The sequence below is a fragment of the Balaenoptera musculus genome, chromosome 10, assembly GCF_009873245.2.
Source record: "Balaenoptera musculus isolate JJ_BM4_2016_0621 chromosome 10, mBalMus1.pri.v3, whole genome shotgun sequence".
Classification (NCBI taxonomy): domain Eukaryota; kingdom Metazoa; phylum Chordata; class Mammalia; order Artiodactyla; family Balaenopteridae; genus Balaenoptera; species Balaenoptera musculus.
The window spans coordinates 31,059,632-31,081,933 of NC_045794.1; the positions used below are offsets into that span (position 1 = coordinate 31,059,632).

The following is a 22,302-nucleotide window of genomic DNA, read 5'->3' on the forward strand; positions in this document are numbered from 1 at the left end:
TTTGTCCCCTAAATTTATAAGCAAACCCGTAAGTGGAAAACAGTATCTTTTATGAAATTCAGATTGAGCACTAAGAAGAGAACAAGAGAAGATTTCAAATTCCATATCCAGTATGGATCTTTCTCCAGGAGAAAGATTCAATGAACTTTGAAAACTGGAGTCATCACAGAGATGATTGAAGGTCAGGGAAAAGAGACCAGGTCTCTTTTATAGTCTGAGTGAAATATGACTCTCCAACACTCCTTCCCATCTTATTTTAATTCTGGGTTCAACTATAAAGATGCAACTATTTGAATCATAATCTTTCTTCCCACCAATCTCCCTGCGAGGAAAGATAAGAGACATTAGAGCATTAGTACCATCTGAAAAGGACATGCATCACGTAATAAGTTTGCATGCCAGTTGATTTCACCATTGTATGTCAATGTAGTTACTGTAAATTCATCCCTGAGACTCTGTCATTTTTCATACATGAATCAACTTCTATTTTTTTTGGACTCGCAAGACTGATGAAGAGATCTGCTTTTGTCCCAGGTACTGAGAACAATATAAGACTTGTAAATGTCTTAATTGAACCTAAAATTAATGTTTTTTCCCAACTACTTTAAAAAGTTTGAAACCGCAGACTTGAGTCAGAAGCAACCCTAGAGAACATTACCTCCACCCACTGCACACACTTCTTACAATATCCCTGATGCACAGATAATCCAATCTCAGCTCAAAAATTACTCACCAGGGTTACACAGTTTTAGTTTTTATCTACTCATTAAGCATTTATTGAATGTCTGCTGTGTGCCAGATACTATACTACGTACTCATGGAACAGGAGTAAACAAAACAGAAAAATAAAAACCTGCCTTCATGAAGATTACATCCTAGTGGAGGGAAAGAATATGTAACATAAATATCAGTTAGTGAAAAGTATCATAGAGAAAAATAAAACAGGGAGAAAAAATAGAGCAAAAAAATAAGAAATTTTTAAAAAGAGAATAGGGAATGCCAGTGGGAGGCGCTGAAACTTTAAACAGAGAGATTAAGGAAGAACTCACTAAGAGACATTTTAGGAAGTGCAAAGATGAGGGACTGAAGTGGATATCTGGGGAGTGCTTTCTTAGCAGAGGAAACAGCACTTGCAAAGGCCTGGGAGGATGACTTGTTTGTTCCTAGAGGCCAGGGTGGCTGCAGCAGGAGTAGGGAGAAGGAGAAGTAAGATCACAGGAGGAGAGGGGAAAGGCAAGAACACTACAGCACTGCAGGCCACTGGCTTTTTACTCTGAGCGAGATGGGGAGCTACTAAGGGCAGCACTATGAGTAGTAGAGAACTGGCATAATCCTATTTACATAAGAATCATTCTGGCTGTCATGTGGAGAAAAGGTAGCAAAAGGGTCAAGAAAAAGACAAAGTGAAGTATTAGGAGAGTTTGCAATGCTCCAAGTGAGAGATGGCATTTTGGATCAGGGTGAATAGCAGTGGAAGTGATAAGAAACAGAGTCTAGATATAATTAGAAGCTAATTATAGTTATATAAGCTATAAGAATATAGATTCAGAGGATTTCCTGGCAGATTGAATGTGGGGCATGAGAGTCAAGGACAACTCCAAGGCTTTTGACCCAAACACCAGGAAGGATGCCCTTACCTGGTATGTGGAAGATGGTGGGCAAAGCAGGAACCTGGGTGAGAAGCCATGGACAGGAGTCTAGAGATCTGGAGAGAGGTCTGGGCTGAGATCTAGATTTGGGAGTTTTCAGCACACATAAGGCATCCCAATGAGATGGGATGAGATCACCCGCAGTGTGAATGCAAACACAGAGGAGGAGAGCTCCAAGGAGTGATCCCTGGGGCTTGCCAAAGTTAAAAAGGTGTGGGAGATGAGGAAGAATCTGCAAAGGCTATTGAGAACGAACAGCCTAAGGAAAATCCAGGACAGTGTGGTGTCCAAGAAGCCAACGAAAGTACTTCACAAAGTCATGATTTCCTGTGTCAAATGCCTTTGACAGGTCAAATAGGATGAGGACTGAAAATTGCCCTTGGACTGAGCAACACAGAGGGCATAGAATCTTGACAAGAGCAACGTTGGTAGAATTGTAAGGGCAAAATCCTGCCTGGGAAGGGGGTCACAAAAAAATGGAAAGAGAGGAACTGAAGAGAAGGAATGCCATAGGCAACTGTTTTGTGTAAAAAAAGGAGATAAATGTGATAGTAACTGAAAGACGAAGTGAGGTAGAAAGTTGTTTTTTTTTTTCAGATGGCAAAAATAACAGCATGCTTATGGGAATGATCCAGAAGAAAGAGAAATTTATAAAAGAAAGGGATTTCATAGCTGGAATGATAGCTTTGAATAGGAGAGAAGGGATGAGCTCTCAGACACAAGTAGAGGGGCTGGCTTTGGCCAGGAGCACGAACAGTGGAAGACAGAACCTCTGGACAGTGTAGGCAGTGACATCTGAGGAAACATGAAGGAGATGAGGGAGTTTGGGGATGGACACCATCATTCTGATTGTTTCTATTTTTCATAGTGATAAAGTAAGCAAGATTCTTTCCTGGGATTCATTTAAAAAAAAAAAAAAGATAAAAAAAAATGTGCATGATACATCATGAGGTCTTGCTAATTTATGCAGAGTTAAAAATTGGGAGAAAAAAATACAACCATGCCACTTTCATATGATTAGTCTTTATACTTTTGTCATCATTTCTTAAAAAGGTCATTCCATAAAATAAAGGTAAAATTTCATTTGTAAAAATATTCTATTGCTGGAGTCTTTTGTTACATATGTGTCTGTGTATTTTAAAACAAAAATCTGAAATCCACGTACAGTTATCATGACAAATATAAAGGAAATAGTAAAAAAATGAAATATAAGTCCATTTTGTCACAGGTAAATTATATATACAATTTTATGCCTTCTTCCAAACTCTACGTCCAGCCATAACTTTTTAGATAACTGTAACCAGTGTATCCACACAACTAGGTTCTATTCTTTGGATTTATTATTTGTGGATTTATATGTATCTCAGGTCCACGTTTTCATTTTAACAGCAATGCAATGTTCCTCTTTATACCATGGTCTACATAATCATTTCCCAGTCACTAGGCACTTGGAGATTTCCCAAGTTTTTAAAACATTGCATTGTATACATCTATAAATATCTTTATGCAAAATGAGTTTTTCTTTTATTTCTTTATATTGTAATCCCTAAAGCTAAAGTTTCAGCTCAAAGAATATCTGATCAAAGTGAACCCCAAGAGCATACACCTCACCGGATTAACTTCCACATTCCAAGTATTTACTTTGGTATCTAAAATATATGAGTAATTCAAAATAGGTTTGTTGAATTCATGAACAAAAGAATTAATGCATGAAACATGACAAATATGCCTGGCTATTATCTAGAATATTCTCTAAAGAAAATTATCCCAATATATTTTAAAGCAGAAAAATCTCTTCCTAGGGTACAACCCTGAGTGTTTTCTAATTTGCTAATTTACTAAGTACAATGTTATCTTAATTTTCACTTCTAATTTTTAACAAGGTTTAACACTTTCCCAAGAGTTTATTCACTAATTACATTTTCTCTTGCTGTAAATAGTCTACTTAATATGCTTTGGGCATAAGTATATTTAGTTTTAGGTAAATAAATATACCACAATATTTTTCCAATCTGTCATTTGCTTTTAAAACCTGATTGGAGGTTTTAAAAATTATAATGTAAAGAACGATGTCACTGACACAGATAAAAGAAAATCACTCCATTCCTATCTTTTTAATTTTGATACATTTATTTTAACACTTTTTTTATTGAGGTATAGTTGATTTACAATTATTATTTCAGGTGTACAACACAGTGATTCAAAATTTTTATAGATTATACTCCATTTGGAGTTATTATAAAATATTGGCTATATTCCCTGTAATGTACAATATACCCTTGTAGCTTATGTATTTTATACATAGTAGTTTGAACCTCTTAATCCCCTCTTAATTAAGAATCCTCTTAATCCGATCTTGCCCCTCCCAGCTTCTCTCTCCCTACAAGTAACCATTAGTTTGATCTCTGTTTCTATTTTGTTATATTCACTTATTTCTTAGATTCCACTAATAAGGGATAACATACAGTATTTATCTTTGTCTGATTTATTTCATTAAGCATAATACCCTTCAGGTCCATACATGTTGTTGCAAATGGCAAAATTTCATTCTTTCTTATGGCTGAGTAGTATCCCATTGTACATATATACCACATCTTCTTTAACCATTCAGCTGTCAATGAACACTTAGAATACTTCCATATACTGGCTATTATAAATAATGCTGCTATGAACATTGAGGTACATGTATCTTTTCGAACCAGTGTTTTTGTTTTCTTCAGATATACACCCAGGAGTGAAACTGCTGGATCATATGAAAGTTCTATTTTTAGTTTTTAAATGACTCTCCATACTGTTTTCCATAGTGACTGCACCAATTTACATTTGCACCAACAGTATACAAGGGTTCCCTTTTCTCCACATCCTCGCCAACTTTTGTAATTTGTGGTCTTTTTGATGATAGCCATCCTGACAGGTGTGGGTGATATCTCATTGTGGTTTTGATTTGCATTTCTCTGATGATTACCAATGTTGAGCATCTTTCCATGTGCCTGTTGGCCATCTGTATGTCTTCTTTGGAAAAAGGTCTATTCAGGTCTTCTGCCCATTTTTAATTGGGTTTTATTTATTTTTTTGATATTGAGTTGTAGGAGCTGTTTATGTATTTTGGAATATTAACCCCTTATTGGTCATATCATTTGCAAATAATTTCTCCCATTCAGTATGTTGTCTTTTTGTTTTGTTGACGGTTTCCTTTGCTGTTCAAAAGATTTTAAGTTTAATTAGGTTTCATTAGTTTATTTTTGCTTTTATTTCCTCTGCCTTAGGAAACAGATACAAAAAAACACTGGTACGATTCATGTCGAAGAGTGTTCTGCCTACATTTTCTTCTAGTTTTATGGTTTCTGGTCTTACATTTAGGCCTTTAATCCATTTCAAGTTTATTTTTGTACATGGTGTGAGAAAATGTTCTAATTTCATTCTTTTACATGTAGTTATCCAGTTTTCCCAACACCACTTATTGAAGAGATGGTCTTTTCTCAAGAGACTGTTTTCTTGCCTCCTTTGTCATAGATTAACTGAACACAAGTGTGTAGGTTTATTTCTTGGCTCTTTATTCTGTTCCATTGATCTTCGTGCCTGTTTCTGTGCCAGTTCTGGACGGTTTTGATGACTGTAGCTTCGTAGTATAGTCTGAGGTCAGGCAGTACGATACCTCCAGCTCTGTTTTTTTTCTCAAGATTGCTTTGGGTATTCAGGGTCTTTTGTGTTTCCATACAAATTTTAAAATTATTTGTTCTAGTTCTGTAAAAAATGCCATTGGTATTTTGATAGGGATTGCAATGTATCTGTAGATATCCTTGGGTAGCATGGTCATTTTAACAATATTAATTCTTTTAAACACATTATATCTTTCCATCTGTTTGTGTCATCTTCAATTTCTTTCATCAGTGTCTTATAGTTTTCTGAGTATGTGTCTTTTACCTCCTTAGACTTCCTAGGTATTTTCTTTTTGATGTGATGCTAAATGGAATTGTTCTCTTAATTTCTCTTTCTGTTAGTTCATTATTAGTGTATAGAAAAGCAACAGATTTCTGTATATTAATCTTGTAGCCTGCAACTTTACTGAATTCGTTGATGAGCCATTACTAGTTTTTTGGTGGCATCTTTAGGATTTTCTATGTATAGTAACATGCCATCTGCAAACAGTAATAGTTTTACTTCTTTTCCAATTTGGATTTCTTTTATTTCTTTCTTATCCGATTGCTGTGGCTAGGACTTCCAATACTATATTGAATAAAAGTGGTGAGAGTGGGCATCCTTGTCTCATTCCTGATCTTAGAGGAAATGCTTTCAGCTTTTCACTGTTGAGTATGATGTTAGCTGTGGGTTTGTCATATATGGCCTTTATTATGTTGAAGTATGTTCCCTCTATACCCACTTTGTGGGGAGTTTTTATCATAAATGAATGTTGAATTTTGTCAAAAGCTTTTTCTGCATCTATTGAGATGATCAAATGATTTTTATTCTCCAATTTGTTAATGTTTCTATTTTTTTAAGCTTAGATTCTTAAAACAATATGGTATTAATGAGAATATAAGATCAAATTGCATTTACATTATTTTTCTTCATATTGTGTTTTTCTCAGTTGTTTTTCATAATTCTTTCTTTTCCCTATTATCTTATCTGACTGGTTCAATACGAAACTCTTACAAATAGTTGGATCTACTGCTGAAGTTTTTATTCTGTTCTGTTCACCTCTTTTCTGCTTTTAATAATATATTATTATACCACATAAAACATATATATTATGTATTTTATATACACATATATGTATACATACACATGTACTAACCTAGGAAATATCATTATAACTATACTTAGCTTTCACAATCAAAAACTGCTTTTATCACATAGTGGAGAGGTAAGGCACACATTGGTTCTTGATCAGAAACCTGGATTTGAATCTCAGCACTGTCACTAACAGTACTAATTTACCTAACCTCTTTGCACTCCTTTAATTCACTCTTAAACTAAGGAAAGTACTAACCTTCTTGGTTAATGAGTGAATGCACATAAAAAACATACACACATAGGCATAAAGAATGGGCTTTGTTTTAGGACCTACTATATTTTGACTTTTTACAATACCTCTATTAAGCTACCTTTAAGTAAGCATCATATCCCAAGCAATGAAGATTACGAATTTTCACAGATAAAGGGTATTCAAGGAAAAATGACAAACTGTTAGAATTCTATGTTCTTTGCAGTACGGGATGAATTTTAACTTAAAACATCATTTAAAAAGGACAAACAAGTAGAGGAAGGAATAGTAAACTCCTAAAAATTCTAAATATTTTCCTAACCTAGGAATGAATATAATGAAAGATTTTATAAGAATTTTTATAATGAAAGAATTTACAAGAATTATAAGATTTTATAAGAATATAATGAAAGATTTTGTAAGATTTTATAAGAATTTTATAAGAAACAAGCTTGCTTTCAAGAGACATGACCAAGGACTTGAACAGTTTTCGGCTTTGTGTGTTTTTTGTACATTTTCCGGCCTCACCAACTTCACTGCCAGGTGGGCAGGAGGGGCCCTGCATGGCCTCTGATATAGTCCAGATACACATATTATCTTACCTACAAAATCACGGAGGGCCACGTTACACTGACTATACTTATGCATCCAAAAATAGTGGAGAGAGGAGTTCTAGAAGCCATTTTCTTTATGATTTTATAGTAAATACTAGAATTAGGTAGACACAGCAGTACTGCTTCAAATTTTATGTTGATAATTTCTAATAATGACTATATTTCAAGAATCTTTGATATCTACTGTTAGACATGGTTGCAACTTATTTTCAGTCACTGCATTTTTCTTTCAAAACTACAAGCAGTTGCTAAGCAAACATTAAATGGTTAATGTTTAGTCCTTAAAAACCATGCACAGCATTTTCGTTTCCAATTTTCTTGCTATGTTGTACAGAATGAGTTCCTGACATGGAGTCATAAACTTGGCCCAAAAACATGATAATGAAGTTTTATATGAAAGTTTCCATTATTAAAATTCTTTTTATTCCAAAACTATTATTTTTCAAGTTTTACTAACACTATTCATTCTTTGCCTCTAAAAAGGCAGATATATCTTTTCCACTGAGAACAGAACTATTTTGTCTGTAAGTAGGCACATAAAATACTACATTACAAGACAGAGCTAATATCACAGCTTCAACTGGTTCCTTACTACTAGCTCTAACAAACAGGTTCACATTTTTACTTTCTTATTCAACCCCTCCACCTAGCCAAGAAAAGCTGCCTACTTTCCTCAATGCTTTACATTTATCACTGCCCCCTTCCCCAACCAGAAATGTACCCTTCTCTCAGATAACCAATTTTTGTAACTTTCTTCAAGACCCAGTTCAAAACTTCATCTGTCTTGCTGGAAAATAAATTTTACATAATATAACTGAACACTTGAAAGAAAGAATACTGCCCCACTTTTAAACTACTCATTCTTTCAAGTTTGACTGTTCGATTTATATTATGGAATTTTTACTCATCTGTTACTAGTTATGATAAACATAAAAATCTAAGGATAATTTAATTCCATTGATTACAAAAGGTATTAAAGCAATGATCAAGAACTACCATTTATTGATAGCCAGACAGTTTTACATGAATTAGCTCATTTAATTTCTACAACAATGCTATTTTCTAAGCGTTATCATAACACTCATTTTAAAGACATGGAAATTGAGGCACACAGTGGTAAATGCCCAAGGTTACACATCTTATGTGTGAATGTTTAACAAACACTGATGCTTTACTTTGCCAGGCACTTTAAAAGCACTTTTATAAATATGAACTCATTTAATCCTCTTAACTACCCTAGGAGGCAGGTCTTATCACCATTCTACAGATGAGGAAACTGAAGCACAGGACTTGACATAATCACCCAAGTAGTAAGTGGCCAGCCAGGGTGTGAGCCCAGGCAGTGTGAATCCAGAGGCCTCAAGCTTCACCACCATGTAGTCCCATTTCTGAATTAACAGTGAAGCAATTAAGTATGTACCTGAGCCTTCTAGTGTTCAACTACAGTAATGTTCTTTTGGGTATTACTTTTACGTACTCATTAGTTTGCTACATATTTAAGAGCTTAATATATAAACAGTGGGTAACTCAGCACAGTAAAAGACACAAATACTATTAATACCTAATTACCTAACCCCATGAGTTTCTGTTCTACCAGGGGAGATGAGTCACAGCCAAAAAGATATATACATTGTAAGGAATAACGCAGTTAAAGACCATGAGTTGCTTCAGAGAAAGTGCCAATATTTAGCAGAGGCCAACTGAGAAAGCTTTCACAATAAAGCTGAACCTGGAAGGATGAGTAAACATCCTATAGATACTTCTAGTGTAGGATTAAGAACGTGTTACTGTGCTCTCATGTTTGTCTCTCCCCCACTAGACTTAGGTCTCTGAAGAACAGCGACTAGTTTTATCTTTCTCTCTCCAACACCCAACAAAGTCATCACTCAGTAAATAGCTTTGGGACAAGGGGTAGAGAGAATGTTACAGAAAAGCTCATTCCAAACAGAGAGAACATCAGGAACTTAAAGGGAAAGCCAGCAGTTTTTAATTTTAGTTGCTGTATCATAGGCAATACCTCTGTGCTCTCCAACGCCAGGGAGCCCCACTTTCGCTATATTCCATGTGAATATACCTCCTTAAGGGTGAATACAGTGTGCATGAGCCCCCTGGAGTTGTGCAACACAGCAGCTCTGATTATAGGCATCCCTGTTCACAAGCTCTTAGCAAAGGAAAGAGATGTTCTAACCTCTAAGCTTTGCTTTTCTCATTGTCATTCCTTGACATGCTGTGGCCATGTTCTTGAAAAACTCATTTAAAAATTTTATATTTTAAAATTAACTTTCACAATAATATATCATGGTAAAAAACAATTATGCTATTTTCAGGGAGAAGCGACAGAGTTACAAAACAGTTGAGCATGGACAGACTCTGAAGCCAGACCTCTTGGGAGCTATCTCTGGCTCCACCACTCAGGAGCTTTGTGACCATGTGAAAGTTACTTCATCTCTTTTCACCTAAATATCCTCTTCTTTAAAAGAAGATACAGGCATACCTCCAAGACGTTGCAGGTTCAGTTCCAGACCACCACAATGAAGCAAATATTGCAATAAAGCAAAGCAGCAGTAAGTCTAAAAACTCAATGTACTACTTTAAGTAAAAAACACTTTATTGCTAAAAATACTGACCATCATCTGAGCCTCCAACAAGTCGTAGTCTTTTGCAATGGTAACAGAGATCACTGATCACAAATCATCGTAACAAATATAATAAAAATTGAAAAGTTTGAAATACTGCAACAATTACCAAAATGTGACACAGGGACATAAAGTGAGCAAATGCTCTTGGAGAAATGGTGCTGACAGACTTGCTCAATGCAGGATTGCTACAACACTTCAATTTGTAAAAAGCACAATTATCTGTGAGGCACAATAAAATGAGGTATGCCTGTAATAGTATTAGCTCACTGGGTTATTATGAAAATTATGGGACTATAAGCAAAATGTTTAGAAGAGTGTCTGGCATAGAGTAAGCATTGAATAAATGTTAGGTATCACTTCCAGGGTGCTGGTCGCTAAATCGATTGCCAATTCACATTCTGCCTTGAAGCGACTGGGGAGACTCCCCCTGGCACAGAGCAGGGAGATGCTGAAATCAGTACAGAAGGATGCTGGTGCCACCATGATGCCACGGTGCACTGTGGCACTGGGGACCCCATCACACTGCTCAGCCTTGTTGTGAAATGAGGCTTCTGCTGTGTGGCTTTCAAAACATATTCCAGACCACATAATTCCAAACAATGGTGCTAATATTTAATAAAAGGCCTAAGTATGAAGCATGCAGTACTCCCTCCCAACTTGAGTCTAGACGTATCTGTAAAACTTGGCTATTTTTTTCTCTATACATCCAAGGAAGTTAAAGTTTAAATATACAAAATGTTTTGGGGTTTTCTACTGTGTACATATTTTCTCCAGACAATGAAAGTTTTCTCTATAGAAGTGTTGCTTACTCTTTACTCTGAAGGACAAAGGAAAGAGAAAGGTAAGAAAATGAAAAGAGTTACAGACAGGAAGGATGGGAAGGATGTATAAAGGAACCAAGTTCAATCAGGAAGAAAAAAGAAAAATAGTTTATGTGCTTTTGAGTAAAGATGGCAAAGACTGCTTGCTATTTGAGATCTACCAGCAGGTTCTATATCATTAAAGGTGTTAAAGCCAAAGACATTAGTGTGAATCAGTCAACTCAGACTGTGTTCTTACTCTGAGCTTAAGACACAGAAGAGAGAAGTATGGATGGATAAAAAAGAGAAATGTTTTATAGAGAAGTCACATGAACAACTTCATAGAACTCACGTTAGCACTTATGTCATCTCACTGACAACTCACTCAAGGAGCGCAATGCAATACTACCAGGCAAACATAATTAGGTCATAACTCTCACTATAACTCTACAATGTCAATGCCACCAGATATAAAAGTGTGGAGGTAGCTGGGTGGGGCAGTGCACACAAACTGTTAACATGTATGAAACAAGGAAACAGAAGTCAAAGAAGTCAAATGAAGTTTTACTTTACATGTCAGTTTCATACCAGTAGAGAGCAAAATTCCAATACAGAAATCCTACTTTAAAAGAAGATAAAACCGTGCCACATCTTCTTTATCCATTCATCTGTCGATGGACACTTAGGTGGCACATAAATACAATAGAATATTACTCAGCCATAAAAAGAAACGAAATTGAGTTATTTGTAGTGAGGTGGATGGACCTAGGGACTGTCAAACAGAGTGAAGTCAGAAAGAGAAAAACAAATACCATATGCTAACATATATATATGGAATAAAAAAAAAAAAAAAAAAAATTGTTTCTGAAGAACTTAGGGGCAGGACAGGAATAAAGACACAGACATAGAGAATGGACTTGAGGACACAGGGAGGGGGAAGGGTAAGCTGGGATGAAGTGAGAGAGTAGCATCGACATATATACACTACCAAATGTAAAACAGATAGCTAGTGGGAAGCAGCTGCATCAAACAGGGAGATCAACTCAGTGCTCTGTGACCACCTAGAGGGGTGGGATAGGGAGGGTGGGAGGGAGATGCATGATGGAGGGGATATGGGAATATATGTATACATATAGCTGATTGTTATACAGCAGAAACTAACATAGCATTGTAAAGCAACTATACTCCAATAAAGATGTTAAGAAAATAATTATTCGGATAACAAACAAAAAAAGATAAAACTGAAAGAAATTATGGAGGGTGGGGAAGGGAACAAACTTGGTTGCAAAAAGAAAAAAATCAGCACTAGCTGATTAACTATTTAAAAATCTGTCTGATTCTATGATTACCTTAAATGAAATTCTTTATTGATATTAATCTCAGTATTGAGATTGTATTGAGAAAGTATGACTTTCTGATCAGACAAGATTTTACAATTGCTTTGCATTAAAGGATAAAAATTCAAAGTGCTGTTTGAATAAAACTGATACATTTTTGAAAAATATTACTCAACAGGCCATAACATACCAACTAAAAGCTGCAATAAGCAGCTACAAACTGTGTTCCAATAGAGGGAGTACCGCAACAGAGGCCGACAGAGGAGAAACTGGTATAAATCTAAGATTAATTCAGCAAACCCAGTGCTGTATAAATTAACATGTCAATTCTCAGTAAACGTTTTGGATACTGGTAAATATCTGAATTTAGACCCTTTTTAATATGCCCCACACAGGCGCTAAATCACCACTTACAGTGAGCAGTAAATGCCAACACTGTGGAAAAAGGTAGAAATTACAATGCGTGCTTTTTGGCTATGGACATGCTAACAATGATAACAGTATAGCATTCTTATACTCTGCCCTGTCACAACCTTGTGTGTGTGTTATGCATGAGAGACACAAGGTCCCAGACAATAATCACATGAAGCAAAACATGCAAATTCACACTCCTTCAATCCTTCTGTACCTAACCACACCTAAAAACTTTGATTGTAGGTACAATTTTGCTGAGCACTTACAAAATGTAACTGTGTAAAAAGACATGAAAATGAGATTCTCTATAGAATATAATAAATTCTGAGTTTGCAAATTTGTGTCCTATTTGAAATTAGAGTCTTCAGGTTTAAAAAGCTTGGTGTCAGAAGTAGTAGGGCAGGAACAATGGCAAAAGTCTGGTCCCAGGACTCAAGTCAAGGATAAGAGACAGGAGGAACCAAAGGAACCTCTGGTGAAACCAAAACCTGAAATATGCCATTTTCAAAATGGGTACTCAATAAGCTGATTTTGTTGTAACTAGTCAAGGAAACTGAACCCTTAAACTAAAACAAATACAAACACCCCCGATTTCTTATGCTTCTGTTACATGAATCATTTAATATAATTATACATTCTAATTATAGATTGAACAATTATACTCTACTGCTTGATATCTTTATATTTTTCAAAGATTTCTGTTGAAGGGAGCACTGACTCTTCCTATTCCAGTAATTCATGACCACATATTTTAGCCACCTGGTAGTAACCATCTCGGCAAAGGATTTCTCATACTACAAAATTGAAAGAGGCAAGGTGTGAAAGGAAAATCAAAATGGAGTCAGTACTGCTAAAAGAGCTCTCTTAAACAGAGCTGGGACGCCATTAAGAAAGTGCATTTCTCAGCCTGTATGGAATCTGACCTTTGGACCTGAAGTCACCCAGAACACCTGCCAGAAACTCAAGATACTTATTGGACCCCTACTCTAAAACAACTCATGATTCCTTTAGATATTTTCCAGCTTGCATCAGAGAAAATCACAATTCTTACCAGGCAACTTTTAGCAACCTCGTGACTTTCTGTCTTTACCTGACTCTTTCCCTTCCTTGGAACACTCTTTCAGGGTTACCTGAATCTGTATCTCCCAAATCAGAATTCTTAAGACCCCAAATAAACTCTTTTCTTATTTGCAGCCTCCTGATTTTTTTTTTTTTTTGCGGGGGGTGGGGGGGTTGACAAAAGGTTGAAGAAAGTAAGAGTTTAAAAGCAGAATGGTTTAAAGAAGAAGGAAAAAAAAAATTCAAGGGATGTTTAATCTGATCATATCATTTACAACTGAAATCTCCAAAGACTGTCCCCACGTAGGCAAGACCAAATAAACCCTATTCAGCCTAATCCACACCTCTCCCCGCAAAAAATCATTCCAGTTTCATGGCTGACCCATCATCACCCTTCAGTCACTTTTTGCTTCATATACTGCTTTTACTTTTTGCTGCCTTTACTCTTGCTGTTAACTTAAATGCCCAGTAATTCAAAGAGCGAAAGACTCCGAGGTTTTGTTTTTTAATTCTGATTTTGCACCAGTGACTTTGCCATTTAACTGCTGCACCTTGTTTTATTGCATACCTTGTTTCATTGAGCTTTGAAGATACTGCATTTTTTTTACAGATTGAAGGTCTGTGGTAACCCCGCAGAGAGCAGGTCTATTGGCACCATTTTTCCAGCAGCACGTGCTCACTTGTTCATGTCTCTGGGTCACATTTTAGTAATTTTCACAACATTTCAAGCTCTTTCATTATTACTATAATTGTTATGGTGATCTGTGATCAGTGATCTTTGATGTTACTAATGTAATTATTTTGGGGCACCACAAACCGCACGCATATAAGATGGGAACTTAATCAAAAAATGTTGTGTTTGTTGTGACTGCTCCAGGAACCAACAGCTTCCCAGCCCCTCTCCCCCTGTCCTCAGGCCTCCCTATTTCCCTGAAAGGCAACAGTATTTAAATTAAGCCAATTAATATCCCTACTTTTAACAGTCTCTAAGTGTTAAAGTGAAAAAAGTCACAGGTCTCTCACTTTAAATGAAAAGCTAGAAATGATTAAGCTCAATGAGGAAGGCATGTCTCAAGCCAAGACAGGCCACTAGCTAGGCCTCTTGCACCAGTTAGCCAAGTTGTGATGATGGCAAAGTTGAAGGAAATTACAAGTACTACTCCAGCAATACACAAATGATAAGAAAGCAAAATAGCCCTATTGCTAATACAGAGAAAGTTATAGTGGTCTGACAGATCAAACCAGCTACGACATTTCCTTAAGCCAAAGCCTAGTCCAGAGCAAGGGCCTAACTCTCTTCAATTCTACGAAGGCTAAGAGAGGTGAGGAAGCTGCAAAAGAAAAGTCTAAAGCTAGCAGAGGTTGGTTCATGAGGTTTAAGGAAAGAACTCCATACATAAAAGTACAGGGGAAGCAGCAAGAGCTGATGTTGAAGCTGCAGCAAGTTACCAAGAAGATCTAGTAAAGATAATTAATGAAGGTGGCTACAACTAAACAACAGATTTTCAACATAGACAAAACAGCCTTATGTTGGAAGAAGATCCCTTCTAGGACTTCCATAGATAGAGAGAGGTCAATGCCTGGCTCCAATGCTCAATTACCATTCTAAAAATCCCTGGGCCCTTAAGAATTAGGCTAAATCTACCTTGTCTGTGCTCTATGTATGGAACAAAGCCTGGATGGCAGCAAGTCTGTTTACAACACAGTTTACTGAATATTTTAAGCCCTCTATTGAGACCTACTGCTCAGAAGATTCCTTTCAAAATATTACTGCTCATTGACAATGCACCTGGTTATCCAAGAATTCTGATGGAGATGTATGAGATTGATGTTGTTTTCATGCCTGCTAACATAATATCCACTCTGCAGCTCATGGATCAAGGAGTAATTTCAACTTGCAAGTCTTTTTATTTAAGAAATACCTGTGTAAGGCTATAGCTGCCATATATAGTGATTCCTCTGATGGATACGGGCAAAGTCAATTGAAAACCTTCTGAAGGATTCACCGCTCCAGATACCATTAAGAACATTAGTGATTCATAGTAAGAGGTCTATTTTGCAACATTAACAAGAGTTTGGAAGAAGTTGATTCTAATGATGACTTTGAGGAGTTCAAAACTTCAGTGGAGGAAGTAACTGCAGATGTGGTAGAAACAGCAAGCGAACCAGAATTAGAAGTGGAGCCTGCAGATGTGACTGAATTGCTGCAATCTCATGATAAAACTTTCACGGATAAGGAGATGGTTCTTACGGATAAGCAAAGAAAGTAGTTTCTCAAAAAGAAATCTACTCCTGGTGAAGATGCTGTGAAGACTGTTGAAGTGGCAGCAACGGATTTAGAATACTATCAATACATAAAGTTAGTTGATAAATCAGTGGCAGTGTTTGAGAGGATTGATTCCAATTTTGAAAGAAGTTCTAACTATAGGTAAAATGCTATCCAAACAGCATCGCGTGCTACAGAGAAATCATTTGTGAAAGAAAGTCAACTGATGCAGCAAACTTCAGTGTTGTCTTATTTTAAGAAATTGCCACAGTTACCCAGGCTTCAGCAACCACCACCTTGATCAGTCAGTAGCCATCAATATGGAGGCAAGACCCTCCACCCCCAAAGATTACTAGCTGAAGACTCACACAATGGTTAACAATTTTTAGCAGTATTTTTAAACTAAGGTACGTACATTTTTTTTTAGACATAATACTATTTGTACACAATAGACTACAGTATAGTGTAAATATAACTTTTTATGCACTGGAAGTTTGTGTAACTCACTTTATTGCAATAGTCACTTTATTTCGGTGGTGTAGAAACAAACCCACAATATCTATGAGGTATGCATCCAGCAAAAGGAGACCTGTTTCTAGAGCTAAAAGGATTAAATGAGAGAACCTATATAAAGTAACAGCAGGGTTCCTAGTCCATACTAAAGCACCAATAATATTTCGTTTCATGGCTCTCTGTAAATCTGCTGAACTCCTACTCATCCTTCAAACCCCATTTTAAATATCTGTTTCTACAAAACCGGCTTAATTATGTGTCTATTTTCTTCCCCCCCAAAAATGCAACTGCCTATTCTCCTGTGTTTCCCATGGCACTTAGAGAAACCTCTATTGTATTTTAATTTCTTTTTTTTAAAATTAATTATTTATTTTGGCTGCGTTGGGTCTTCGTTGCTACACACGGGCTTGCTCTAGTTGCGGCGAGCGGGGGCTACTCTTTGTTGCGGTGCACGGGCTTCTCATTGTGGTGGCTTCTCTTGTTGCGGAGCACGGGCTCTAGGTGCGTGGGCTTCAGTAGTTGCAGCACGCGGGCTCACAGGCTCTAGAGTGTAGGCTCAGTAGTTGCTGCGCACGGGCTTAGTTGCTCCGCAGCATGTGGGATCTTCCGGGACCAGGGCTAGAACCCTGCATTGGCAGGCGGATTCTTAACCACTGCGCCACCAGGGAAGTCCCTAATTTCTTGTTGCTGGCCTTTCTGTTCCATTAGAGTATGCACACCTCCAGGGTGGGATTTTTATCGAATTACTGCCTACTCCGAAACTGACACAATCAATAATGGAAGCTTAATTTGCATTTGTTAAACAAATAAATGATTTCATTAAACTATTACAAACTAAAACCCTTAGATGGCCTTTCAAATATTTCATGATACCCTTAAAAAAATAATAACAATCCTAACTTAGAGCGATACCCTATCAGCAGTGGAATTTTTTAATGTTTCTGCTTACTATTCACTCATTTATTCTACAAGTACAACCAGTGCCTCCTACGGGCTGGGAGTACTGTACATTAGTGAACAAAATGAATAAAAAACTCTGTCCTCCCGGCCCTTATATTTACCACAGGTAAATCTGTGGAAGTAAGAAATTACCATTGCAAACTTGTCTGAAAACTATACCAGAAGACACATTTTGTTATTCTTCAACATTTACTAAATATCAAAAGAACGACAACAACAACAAAAACTCCTGACCACACATAAAATTTAACTACTTAAAACAGCATGAAATAAACTCAGATTTAGTGTACTAAACAAGCAAAACTGATTTTGTATCCCTAAAAAAATGCTCATGTTAGGACCCATTTCCTTGTAGCTAAAAATATTTGTGACTTCTTTTTTTGAATGGTTAGTAATCTTTGTGCGTTTTAAGAGTTCTATGTGTACAATTACATACATCACATAGATCCTAATTTGAAAGGTGGTGATGTTTAATGTGGCTTATCTGAAAATCTGTTTATGACCTTAAAACATTCTTCACTTTTTAAGTAAGGAGGGCTTTTTACGAAATTTTGTATCAGGGCTTCTAGTCTAAGGGGTGCTCTCCCTGGAAATGAGACAGGCCGTTAGTTAAAAAAAATTTAACTAATTTTTTATCAGGACCACGTCTCAACTGGCTGCACTATCAGGCAAGCAGCCCAGGTGCCACAGACACAGATGCAGTTCTTGCACACCAACCTTTCCAATCTAACCTCCGGCTTCATCCTCTTTATTGCATCCACCTGGTTCCCCACGTATGGCCTATGGTTTCCTTTCTTTACTCATTCCCTGGCTTAGAAGGTCCTTTCCTTACTTCTACTGTCAAAATACTACTCATCAACATACCATTTCTTAGGCTTTCTTCTGTTGGGAGTAATGGTACCCTCTTTTAATTCATCAGCCCTCACTGTGATCCTTTCTTATGGAGATGAGCAAGTTCTACCTTGCTTTAGTCCTGCCCTGCCACTCTCACTGAAATATAAATGCTCCTCACTGTTCTGCTCACAACATCTGGAAAGGGTCCTTACACACAACAGCGGGTTAATTTTCCTATCAGATATAAGAGTAAACATAATACCCAAATATCCAATACTTGCCATAGCTAAACACTAGGAAACTTCATTTAGAGATCTCTGCAAAACAGTATTGAATTCCAAAATCACAAATAAGATTCAGTCTTACTGAACAAATCTTGCTACCTAAAATTACATTATTTCAATGTCCGAAGAAACAAAAAAGGTAGTCTGATATCCCAGGCAGAGAATTCTGAGAAAATAATCCTGAAGGCACAGGTAGTTCCTGTACAGAGAGGTTTCATTTCAGCTGTACTTTTTGGTCATTTTGGACTTTAATGCACCAACTCAACATTTTACTGAGAGGCTTGTCCTGCTTCCCAATTAACAGTGCGATACACAAACAAAAAGGAAGTCAGTAATAATCGATTTTGGATATAAAAGTGCAGTGAGTTGGGTTTTAGGCCCATGGTTCCTACATGTGGAGTTGTATAAATGGGGCTCTCTCCCCCATAGAGCCTACAGAGAAGAGGCAAAAAGCATAAAGGTCAAACAAGTGGTGAATGGACAGATCATCAGGAGCCCAAGATTTAAAGGGCTCTTTCATCAATCCCTAGCCATAGGGAAGAAATACTTCAACAGCACCCTAAAGGAAACAAAAAAACTGAATTATGAAAGGCAACATTAAAAAAGCAACAGTGGCATGTCTTAGAAAAATTACTAGCGAGATTTAAGTCTCAACCCCCTACTTTGTCTCAAAAGTGTTTTCTAATAATACTAAGCACATTCCAAATAGCTTCCATGTGCCAAGAACTTACCAACTGCACCTCCCCTGCTCAGCAACCAGGGTGAAAAATCAATGCCAAGGGAACCTAAATCCCTTCATTTTGGAAGTAAATTGCGAACATCTACCTTGCTAGGCATTTATCCACAGGGCGAGTAGTTCCTAAATGAATTTAGGAAGTGAACATGACCTAAGGGAAAGCAGGAGAGGCAAAACAAAGAGGAGAGTGGGTGAATATAGATTTAAAGGAAAAAGTCAGAGAAACAGAAAAGGCAAGAATTTATTTGGGAAGAAAATGAAAAGCAAAGGGCAATACAAAAAGTAACAGCAAAAGAGGAGAAAAAATAATACTCCACCCTAAAGATAAATGACTAGAGAAGGAAAGTGATGAGTAGCAAAAAAATAGAGTCCAGATGACTTGATTAACTTTAAAAATTCTCTTACTATGACTTTTAAGACTGATTGGGTTCGGAGTTTGGAATCCTAGGAAAGGAAACGGTCTAGCAATGGAGAAACAAAGTGAGACAATGCTGAAAAGTAAAGAGACCCTCCTTCCTAAGCTCTAGATAGGCATCAGGTAGGGCTGGATCAAGGAAAACGCTGGTGATACGCGGGGCTCCCGGAAGGGCTCAGAGAGGCAACAATCACGCAGATTCACTTGTCTGTGGGAAATCGAAGATTACTCGTGGGCTCGGGACAGACTACAGAGAACCCCCACCCCCACCCTAGGGGGAGCCTGCGAGGCCGGACTAACAAACAGATGGGTTCTCAGAGCAGGAGCAAGAGACGCGGAGTATTACTCGGGAGCCGGCCAGACCCGACGGGGACCCCGAAGGGGCAAAAGGAACGCAGCGACTAGGGTCAAGGGCGGTGTCGCCAGGGGCCCCCCGGGCGCCCTTCGCCAAGCCGGAACTCACCGATGCCGAGCCCTACAACCAGGCGGCCGGCGAGCAGCGTCTCCTTGTTGTTCGCCGCAGCCAGCACCGTGGAGCCGGCGGTGAAGAGGGCACTGGCCAGCAGGATGGCGGCGCGGCGGCCGAAGACGCCGTTGAGGGCCCCGCCAGCCAGCGCCGAGACTGCGGCCGCCCCCACCGTGCTGGACACGAGCAGCTCCTGCCACAGCGCGTCCAGGCTGAGCTGCCGCTTGAGCAGCAGCATGGCCCCCGACACCACCCCGGTGTCATAGCCGAACAGGAAGCCGCCCAGCGCGGAGAAGACTGCCACCACGTACACGAAGGCGGGGGTCTCGTCCTGCTGGAACTGCCTCCGCGCCGCGCGCTCCAGGTCCCCGACGCCGCCGCCGCCCGAGCCCTGCAGGCTGGCGCTGGACTCGGCGGCCGCCAGGAGGCTGCGCTCCCCAGCCGTGCTCGCCGCGTCCGGCTCCTGCTGCTTCCTGCGCCGCTCGCCCATCAGGCTGCTCAGGCTCCGCAGCGTGTACTCCACATTCTCGCTCGCCTTGCGGGACATAGGGCAGGGGCCCGGGGCTGCCCGGGGGGACGAGGCTCCGCGGGCCGGCGGTCTCGGAGGGCTAGACAGCCCGAGCGGGCACAAGGAACCGCTGCCGCCGCCTTCCTCCTCCCGGCTCCCGCTCCGACTGCCACGGCAGCAGCCGCCGCCGCCGCCGCGGCCGCTCCGGGGAGAAAGTTGCTGCCCGCCGAGCCCCGGCGCTGCGGAGTTGGAGCCTGGCGGGTCTCACTCGAGACTCACGCCCCGCGCCTGCCGAGCTGGCGCTGCGGAGCGAGCGGGAGGTGGGGCCGCGGGTCACGTGCAGCCCCAGCCGGCAGGGCCGGGCCGGAGACGCTCCGCCCCCTCCCCGGGCGGGGCCAACCTGAGCCCGCCCCGATCCCTAAAACCCAACCCCCCCCCCACCCCCCGGTCGATCGTGACCTCTGACCTAGGCTCCTTCTTACGTGGCTCTCGCATCCTTACAGCTTTAAGCCCCCTAGTTTCGGGGCCGCAGCTGGGTAGCAAGCCAATGTTTGAATGCCGGCTACTAGGCTTTCAGACTCGGAGAAACCGCCTACGATGATTGCACGGTTTGGAAAGGCAAGGAGAGAATCTCTTATAAAAGCCTGAGGATGGCCAAGGCTGGAAAGGGCCTAGGAAAAAATATCCTGTTATGGCATATAGCAAGTACTCTTCCTTACTTTTATAATATTGTGACAAAAATGGGTCTGTTCTGGAGCAATTAAGTTTCTTATCGCCAGTCCCTCCTCAATTTATGCTTATTTTAAAGGCACGGTACATCTTATTTCTTTGAGGACAGAGATAACGAATCTCCCCAGGTGAATCCCAAACTTCCTTCCAGGGATTCCTGATGTGTAAAAGAAAATTCACATTTATACATTACACTCCTGTATCACCAAGGAGCTCCCACTGGTACAAAGTAAACCCAATATTTGATGTGATTTAACGTTTAAGAGGAAATCTCCACCTAACTCCCCCAACATACTCACTAAAAGGAAGGATGTCTTCTCCCCTGAGAAGTCTGCACTGTTGCCTTCCATTTGCAGGGGCAATTTTAACTGCTTCATTTGCTTGAAACAAAGCAAAGATGACATTACTTGCCACCAGTTTTTTAAACTGTTGAGTTAATTGCCGGTTGTTAGTTTTTTTCCTCACTTTGAAGTCAGTAGTAAATCATTTTATACAGCTCCACTTTAGAAGACAAACTTTGTCCCTCTGATTTGCTTTCATTCTTCAGGCTCAGGGCAGGAGGTAAAGCATCATATAATTTTGTTCCTTATCATTTCAGTGCTCTTTTATTTTCCTTATTTGAGCAAAAGTCTTAGTCTGAGGCCTATTTTTTCATGCAGCCTAAAACTTGTTCTTATTAAAGAAAAGGATTTTGTCGTTTCGTTTTCAATAAAAATTTATATTAGAATTTGTCAAAATTGCTTTCCTTTGGATTATCAGTCATGATTATCTCCATAATATAACACTTTCCTTAACAGCACCAAGGAAAAATGAACTAATGGGCTTAGAGGACTTAACTGTTTAAACTTATTGTGTGGCTTTAAAGTAAGGTTCTCTCATAATTCCCAGGGATCAATTAAACAGAGAGAGCTTTTAGCTCTGGAGCAATGAACTCTAATATTCAGGCTACAGAAAAAGATTCAGGTAAGAGAGCGCCCTTTTCCATGCCTGCTGTAATAAAACCGCGCCACCTGGTGGGGAGCCGGTTCATCGCTTTTGAAGAGCAGGGCTCTTCTACCAGATGAGAATCAGCTGGTACTGTTGACAGTTCCCTCT

The 22,302-nt window shown here is 39.1% G+C and overlaps 1 protein-coding gene across 1 annotated transcript in view; it reads right to left on the bottom strand.

The window, feature by feature from the left end:
* The window catches only part of SLC2A13 (solute carrier family 2 member 13), a 425,762-nt gene extending 405,109 nt beyond the window's left edge, over positions 1-20,653 (bottom strand). The window contains exon 1 of the mRNA XM_036867112.1: positions 19,968-20,653. Within this exon, the coding sequence (XP_036723007.1) occupies positions 19,968-20,517 (550 nt within the window). The 5' untranslated portion in view covers positions 20,518-20,653. The remainder of the gene's footprint in view (positions 1-19,967) is intronic.
* Positions 20,654-22,302: the final 1,649 nt, after the last annotated feature.